Raw genomic sequence first — 8,135 nt, 5'->3', positions numbered from 1 at the left:
CTGAAAAGAGTAGTAAGTAGTTCTGACATGAACGAGTCAACTGTTTATTTGAAAGCTATTGAATCTTTTCAATCAAATACATTGTCCAAATTGTCATATGAAAAAGGTGATATAATTGAATTTATTACGATGTTACCACGAGAAAAAATAAGAGGAAGGTTACATGGAAAGTTTGATTATCAAAACCCACAAGAAATAATTTCAAACTCATTTACATAGGGTGAGCGTGTTTGACAAATCAAAATTTGTAATAGACTCTTTTACTAAAACAAAAGTATTATATAAGTTTGATTTATTTAAATTACATTATAAGAAAAGTTAATTAATACATTTACGTCTAGGGTACAGGCATTGTTTAATTTTTCATCAGATGATATAGAGTGTTTATCAATAAAAGAAGGAGAAATACTTGAATGCACCGAAGATAATATTGAAGGTGGATGGTTACTAGTATTTAATAAACAAAATGAAAGTGGATATATTCCAAGAAATAGAGTAAAAATAATTAAAGAAAGTACAAGTACTCGATATACCTCAAAGGAGAAATTAAGTTTGTTTGAGATTAGGTATTTGATAATAAGAATTAATAGAAATTTATCTATCAGTTCCTGTCCCAAGAGAATTGCCTTGTAATGCTAAAGTATTATATCCATTTAAAAGTTGTGATTCAAAAACATTAAGTATAGAAAAAGATGAAGAAGTTAGGATTATTCAATGTCCACAAAGTAATTGGTGGTTAGTTTATAAACAAAAATCATTTGGTTATGTTCCTGCTGCTTATTTAAACTATGAGAAAAAATATTATGAACAAAAAGTTTGTAAATACTTTAAAGTAAATCAAGAATATACAAAACAATCAATGTTTCAATTAACAGTTAAACTAGGCCAAATTTTATTTGTTGAAAGATTTATAAAAACATGGGCTATTTGTTTTAGGGCTGATGGTAAAAAAGGAATATTACCTTTCTATGTTCTTGACCAGTTAAATCAAATGGTTCAAATTGTAAATGAAGTAGTTACTAATACAGATAGTATGGGTATTGTCATTTGCCCATTTGAATTAAACAAAAAGATGGTTGAACGAGGGACTTTTATAACTGTAGAAGAAGAACGGTATGACGGAACAATGTTAGTTGAATTAAACAAAAAGAAAGGAACAACTAAAGGGTCAAACATATTAATGATAGAAGAAGGACAATTATATGGTATTTGTAATGAGTCATATTCAAAAGGTTCAGTAAAATTATTAAAAGATGATTTTGTAATTATTGATAATATAGGTGAAGATTTTGTTGATTGTCATTCATATGAATTTGAAGATAAAATCCCTAAGAAAGTCTTTACTATAAAAATATTTGCTAAACCATTAAGAGAAATAGTTACATTTAAAATATCTAATGAAGGTCAATTCTCCGATTTAAAGAAAGAATTATTAACTAAAAAGAAACGCACTGGTGGTAAAATATCAATTAAAAATCTTTCTCCACCATTAGATGGGATTAACTAAATTGTAACGGTTTTTATTTGTTCATAACTTTTCTTCACTTAAATCACGAACATATAAAACGTTATTACATCTGTTTTGTTAGTTTATTGTACTCTAATAATTGTTATTCAAAAGTAATAAAAAAAAAACAAACCTTATTAATACATCTCCAACTTTACCAGCTATAACCCCATTTGTCCATTCTTCTGCATTTGTTAATAAAAAATTCATATAAGCATCTCTTGACACAAGCACACCCTTATATTCCATCCCCCATTTTAATTTAATAGAAACAAGTTTACCAATTAAGTCATTAAGGAATTTTTCACAAGACATAAGTTGTTGTATATCAGTCATTGTAAAATAGGAATATAAATTTAGTTCTTAACTTTTTTGTTATTAAAGAATAAAGAAATAAAACAACCATCATCAAAAGAATTAAAAAAACTAGAAAACTAACATGATTGTGTCAATAAAATATAAACCAACATCTCATTATATTCTTTATTTTCAAAAAATGAACCAAAAGTAAAACAAAATCAAGTGGTTTCTATGAAATTGGAATAAAAAAGAAAAAGACTTTTTCTCGATTAATCTATAGTTATTGCATCTACTGGGCACACTCCTGTACATTCCCTGCATTTACAACAATTGTCGATATCAGCAGCAATACTCTTTCTATCAACTACATCAAGTACACCAGTAGGACAAATATCTACACATGCCCCACAACCAATACAATAGTCAGTATTTATTGTTATAGTTTTACCATCTGTGTGATATACCTTTGACATCTGTTAATCTCGTGTTTCTGAGTTTTAAAAATAAAAAGTGAAGAAAAAGAAAAAAAGTAAAACTTTTCAATCTTTTTGCATAAAACATCTTCTTTTTTTTTTTTTTTTGGGATTATTTCTATAAGTACTTATATAGTTATTACAATTATATTTCTTTAATTTTTTACTATATTTTAAGAATGACCAAAATTTAGTTCGTTCAAAAAAAACTTGAAACGAATTATTTTGATTTGAATACTAAAATAAATAACATAATTTTTTCTTTCAAAAGAATTGAATTCTGTGTTGTGTAATCACAAATTGAATTTAAAGTGCATACCCTGGATATTTTCCAATGAAGTACCACCCATTATCCATTAGCCTCCATGTAAATCCATCTTCTTCAACTACAACATCACCAACAAGTGTCCCTCGATACCCAGTTTTAGTTTCTTTTGCATGAACCCAAGTAAATAATTTTTCTACAGAAGATGAAGTACTCCATTTTCCTTCAACGTCTTCTGTTAGTTTAAGGATATTATCAAAAAATCCATTAATTATTGCTACTTTACAATAATTTTGTGGGAAAATTGGTTCATCACCTATTGGAACATAAAATGACATGCCCCCATTATAGTAATGGTATAATGTTAATTTTTGTTTTTTTCCTTGTGGTCTACAACTAGGATCCCAACCAGAAACACCTCCAACAATAGTACAATAACTCTTTTGTTTATATGCGCCAGTTCCATTGGCAGCATTAGTTCCTGAAAATCCAAAATGATCAACTTTTTTAACATGATAATTTGGTGTTGTTCCGTATTTCTCCATTGTTATTTAATATCTATTTTATTCTTTTCTTAGATTAACCGTTATCTTTTTTTTAATTTTAAAAGTAAAAATTAAAAGTAAAATATTTTTTTTCTTGGTTATAATTCATTTTTGTTAATCAAGTTTTATAGGAATTGTATATCTAACGAGTCTCTTCTTTATTCTTTTTTTTTCTTTTTTTCTTTTTTTTTTTAATATATTAAATTTAAAAGATAATTTTTAGTATTTATTACATTTTTAAATTAAATAGTTTTTAAGAAGGAACTCGAAAAATGAACTTAATATATCATGTTGCTTCTTTTTTCACTTATTTCATTCTCCTTTGCAACTTTGGTAGAACCTGATATTACAAAGGCCAACAGTTCATTAGAACACTTTGTTGGATTTATTGGATATAATGAACGTTCTGAAGCAAGACATAATATGCCAATCTATTATAATCGAAGTAACCCAACAAAATTATATTGGGACTCTACTCTTTCAGTTGTTCAAAACAGAACTGGTACTGTTGATTTAAATGGAGAACCAAAAAGACCACAAATTGTTGATATGAGAGAACGAGTTTGGTTTTTGCATGACCGTGTAATGCTTTCGTATGACCTTAATTCTCAACCACCATCAGTTACTATCAACTCTACTCTTAGTGGAAATTTTGATGAACTTTCACCACTTGCTTATCATCATTACGAGTATTCAGAAAAAATTCAAAATGATTATATACTGGCTTGTGTCAGTGGTAAATTAATTGTTCTTTCACCAGAAACATTAACTAAAATAATAAAAATTGATTTCGATTGTGGAGAATATATTTCTACTGGTAATAGTATTGTTGCAATTAAGAATCAAACTAAAATTACTTTAATTAAATTTTCAAATAATGCTGATTCTAAAACTACACTTGGTAATTATACTTTCTATAAAACAATTAAAGTTGCTAATATAAGTTCTTCAGAAACTTTCATCTATGATCCAATTAGAGTTACTAGAAATGATATTGTATATGTTATTGTTTCTGATGGACGTAGAGTTAGTGTATTTGATTCATTTACTAATTATGAACAAGAAGAAGTTCTTTCAGGAATTCCATTTTATGCAGAGGGTGTTACAGAATATCTTAAACCAATGAAAAATAAACCATTTGAAAATATTATTTCATATGGACAAATTATTGTAGTAGGTACTCCAGGATATGGAACAAGTGATAAGCCATATTGTGGAGGAGGGTATGTATTTTTTGATAATATACTTGATTTTGGATATCATCCAAGATTTGTGACTATTCTTCGTCTTAATGGAAGTGGTCCATATACTTATTTTGGATATGTTACAAGTACATCAGGTAACTCAGCATGGTTAGGAGGAGTTACTACAGTTCCAAGTAATTATGATTATCCAGAATTACAATTTTCAATTCGTAATTATGATAGAGAATATTGTGTTAATTCTATTTGTCAATGCCATTCTAATTTAACTTTTGTTGATGGAAAGTGTCAAGTAAATAAGAAAATAAAAGCAAGTAAAACACTTATTATAATATTATCTATATTATCTATTTTAATATTTCTTGGTATTATTGTTGCATTGATTTTAATCTTTCTTGTATATAAGAAGAATAAAAAACGTTCTCCAAAGACTAAGTTCAGAATTGGAAATTTTGCTTATGAATTTACTCCAATAGATAACTTCCCATTATCTTTATCATGTTCTACTTTAACATTTGGAAGATCTGGAACTGAACCAGTTCCTGTAGATGAAGAATTAACAGAAGAAATTTATATTGCAAATAACACAAAGAAAACGTATCGCTTTAATTTTAATCCACAGGATATTCAAACACACCATTTTGAAATTTCATTCTCTCCAAAAACAGGAAAACTTCAACCAGGATATGGTGAAACTATTCAAGTCAAATTTAAATTTTTATGTACTTGTTTTGTTAATGAAATTGTTGATGTTCTTGCAAGTAAAGGTGATGAAGAATCTATTGAAGAAGATCATGCAGCAATTAAAATAGGAATAGAATCAGCAAAGAGTATTAAATTGGATTATGAAGAGTTTGAAAAAACTAAAGTAATTGGAGAAGGTTCATTTGGTATTGTTTTTCTTGGTAAATACAGAGGAGTTGATGTTGCTATTAAACAAACAAAGAATTTTACATGGCCTGAAGATGTTGTTGAAGCTTTTAGAAAAGAAGTTCAAATGATGGATAAAATGAGGTGTCCTTATATTATTAATTTTATTGGAGCAGTAGACACACCTGGTTATTATTCTATTGTTACAGAATATGCTAAGTTTGGTAGTTTAAAGAATGTTTATGAAAATGAAAAGTTTACTCAACTTCTTGGTTTAAAGATGTTAACAGATGTTGCTAAAGGAATGACATTTTTACATGCTGCAATGATTATTCATAGAGATTTAAAACCAGAAAATGTTTTAGTAGTTTCTATGGTAAAAAAAGAAAAGATTAATGCAAAATTATCTGATTTTGGAACAAGTAGAGATGTTTCTTCATCTAATGTTGTTGCTTCAATGACACAAGGTATTGGAACACCATTATATATGGCACCAGAATTATTATTAAATCAAGGATATGGACAAGCTGTTGATGTTTTTTCTTATGCTATTGTGTGTTATGAAGTATTATCTAGAAAAGTACCTTATTCTGATGAAAACTTTGCACATTCATGGGATGTTTCTGATTTTGTTACTAAAGGAAACAGATTAAATATTCCAGACTCTTTCCCACCTGAAATGGCTAAATTAATTAGCGATTGTTGGGTTGAAGATCCTAGTTTAAGACCAAAATTCACTGAAATTGAGGAAAGAGTTGAAGCAGTATGGAAGAAAATGTATCAACAACATTGTGAAGAGAAACAAGCAAGAAAAGAAAAAGAAGCACTACTTGCACCTCCAAAACCACAAAGAATTGAGAATTTCGTTTTAGATGAGCCAAGTGAAGATAATAGCAAAAATGAAAAAGAAAATGAAGAAACTCAACCATTACTTCCTTCTGAAGAAGTTAAAGAAAGTACTGAAGTTATTAATTCAATGTCTTTAGTTAATGTAGACGATTCACAACAAGACACACAAACAAATATTGCTCAAGATGAAGTTCTCAGTGCTATTCTTGATGATGTTATCTAAATGAATCACTTCTTAATTTTTTTTTAAAAAACTTACAAATAAATGAAAAACATCATTAAATTAATCTTAAATACCATAATATTTTAATGTTGAGAATCTTTTAATTCATTATAATCACTGTTTAATTCAGTTTGAGTAAATGACCGTTTCTTTAATTTACCAATTCTATGAACTACCACATGTTCTGTAGGTTCTATATCAGTTTTATTTTGATGAATTTGAATAACTGTTTGAGGTGTTTGTCTTATAGGAATTCCTGTAGAAGACGGAGGTGGTAATAATTGATTTGATCCTCTTCGTGTAGAATGAGAAGACTCTTTTGGAGTTCTATCAATATCAGAAATAGTATTTGAATTAACAGGAGATATGATAATTCTTTTTTTTCTTTGAGCATTAACAGAATTTTTAAGAGTTGTACTATCATCATCTTCTTCTTCAGAGAGATGCCCAGTAGTGTATGTACGATAAATCAAAGATTGTTGAGGACTAAGTAATGAGTTTAAATTTTCAAGAATAGAAATAATTTAATAAAATCAAACTTATTAATAAATGAAATGAGTCTAGCAATATTTGAAGTAAATACATTTTCTATTTCTGAGTATTTCTGTAACAAACTTGTGTCAGTTGATTTTTGCATAAATTCTACAAAAAGAAGATTGAACTTACTATTAATTTCTACAGCTCTTTTATATAATGCATTAATAGAATGAGTTTGAAGTGATACGTTAGTAGCTTTTTTTAATGTTTCATGAATAAGTTCACTACATTCATTAATTTCTGATGCAGAACGTTTCATTTTTTCTTCAATAGTTTCTTCAACAACTTTGTTAGAAGTTAGTGTTTCTATAGCAGCTACATCTTCTGGATCATCAAAGTCAAGAAGAGGGAATAACACTCCTTTACTGATATACCTATCATACATTTGAGAATATTCATATAAATCATCTGGGAACATTTGACCCCAACTTTGAACAATTTTCATAGCTTTTTCTGTAACAAGAGAAGGTTTCTTGGAAGTTTTTCTTACTTTCTATTTTAGATAAATTATTTGTGTTTGAATAAATAAAATATAACAATTATAAAACAAACTGAAATTTCAGAAGCTCTTTCAAATAATATCATAAAATCTGAGTTCATCATTTGAGGTCTAAATTCAGGACATTGCTTAACCAAAAAATCAGCTAAACAAAGACAATAATACATTTCTTTTTTAGGAAGGAATCCATTACAATAAGATTTAATTTTATTAGTTAATTGGATTCTTATTGCTATTTTAGCATCTGGTAATGTTTTAACAATTTTTGCTAATGTAGAAAATGATTTAATATTAGGAGAAGGATTAACTTCATTAGTTGCATAATCCACAATTTGACTAAGAGGAACTGTTTTCTTCGTGGTCATTATTTATAAATGAATATCGAGATGAAGATTGAATCTCAAGTTAAATTTTCGTTCTTTACTAAAAATAGAATGAAATGTCCCAATCATTTCAACGATTTGCTCATCTCTTTTTTTCTTTAAAACGTGGCAGTGATGTAACAAATAATTTAAAACGAACGTTTGATTTTTCTTTTCTTTCTTTTAATTGTTAAAATGATGTCAGCAAGTAAAATATTCAAAAAGTTTATCTTTTTGAAGAAAAATAAATTGGTAATTTAAATATTTATTTAAAGTTCTGAATTTTCTGGTATTTCTTTTTTTTTTGAGTTATAAAAATATTTTTAAATTTAACAAACTTAATTATTCAGAATTGTGAAGTATAATAAAGAGATAGATTCATTCTTAACAATTTTGTACTTTATTTCTTTAAATTTTTTAAATAGAAAAGAAGTAAAAAATCTAATTAATGAGATAGAATTAAGATTTGATTAATTCCTTTTAGTTTAATGATTTTTGAAATT

At 27.2% G+C, this 8,135-nt stretch overlaps 5 protein-coding genes across 5 annotated transcripts, besides 7 other annotated features; 2 read left to right on the top strand and 3 right to left on the bottom strand.

The window, feature by feature from the left end:
• Positions 1–27: 27 nt before the first annotated feature.
• Positions 28–1,507, top strand: EDI_208890 (uncharacterized protein; the record flags this gene model as incomplete). The annotated part of the gene is made up of 4 exons (XM_001734464.1): positions 28–170; positions 220–285; positions 342–550; positions 606–1,507. 4 exons carry the CDS (start codon positions 28–30, stop codon positions 1,505–1,507), a joined length of 1,320 nt encoding a protein of 439 aa, XP_001734516.1.
• Positions 1,508–1,528: 21 nt separating this feature from the next.
• Positions 1,529–1,843, bottom strand: EDI_208880 (small nuclear ribonucleoprotein F, putative; the record flags this gene model as incomplete). The annotated part of the gene is made up of 2 exons (XM_001734463.1): positions 1,529–1,577; positions 1,641–1,843. 2 exons carry the CDS (start codon positions 1,841–1,843, stop codon positions 1,529–1,531), a joined length of 252 nt encoding a protein of 83 aa, XP_001734515.1.
• A 565-nt stretch (positions 1,844–2,408) lies between these two features.
• Positions 2,409–2,457: a sequence feature (AT_rich).
• Positions 2,458–2,586: 129 nt separating this feature from the next.
• EDI_208870 (uncharacterized protein) lies at positions 2,587–3,090 on the bottom strand (the record flags this gene model as incomplete). The annotated part of the gene is made up of 1 exon (XM_001734462.1): positions 2,587–3,090. One exon carries the CDS (start codon positions 3,088–3,090, stop codon positions 2,587–2,589), a length of 504 nt encoding a protein of 167 aa, XP_001734514.1.
• A 46-nt stretch (positions 3,091–3,136) lies between these two features.
• Positions 3,137–3,183: a sequence feature (AT_rich).
• Positions 3,184–3,244: 61 nt separating this feature from the next.
• Positions 3,245–3,283: a microsatellite.
• Positions 3,284–3,347: a sequence feature (AT_rich).
• Positions 3,348–3,378: 31 nt separating this feature from the next.
• EDI_208860 (serine-threonine protein kinase, putative) lies at positions 3,379–6,234 on the top strand (the record flags this gene model as incomplete). The annotated part of the gene is made up of 1 exon (XM_001734461.1): positions 3,379–6,234. One exon carries the CDS (start codon positions 3,379–3,381, stop codon positions 6,232–6,234), a length of 2,856 nt encoding a protein of 951 aa, XP_001734513.1.
• Positions 4,616–4,653: a sequence feature (AT_rich).
• Positions 6,235–6,317: 83 nt separating the features above from the next.
• EDI_208850 (uncharacterized protein) lies at positions 6,318–7,635 on the bottom strand (the record flags this gene model as incomplete). Its single annotated transcript, XM_001734460.1, has 3 exons — positions 6,318–6,720; positions 6,774–7,264; positions 7,324–7,635. The coding sequence occupies 3 exons, from the start codon at positions 7,633–7,635 to the stop codon at positions 6,318–6,320; spliced, it is 1,206 nt and encodes a 401-aa protein (XP_001734512.1).
• A 250-nt stretch (positions 7,636–7,885) lies between these two features.
• Positions 7,886–7,906: a sequence feature (AT_rich).
• Positions 7,907–7,941: 35 nt separating this feature from the next.
• Positions 7,942–7,965: a sequence feature (AT_rich).
• Positions 7,966–8,135: the final 170 nt, after the last annotated feature.

Source organism: Entamoeba dispar, genomic scaffold (genome assembly GCF_000209125.1).
Source record: "Entamoeba dispar SAW760 scf_1105229458295 genomic scaffold, whole genome shotgun sequence".
NCBI lineage: Eukaryota > Evosea > Mastigamoebida > Endamoebidae > Entamoeba > Entamoeba dispar.
This window is presented reverse-complemented; position numbering and strand designations above follow the sequence as displayed.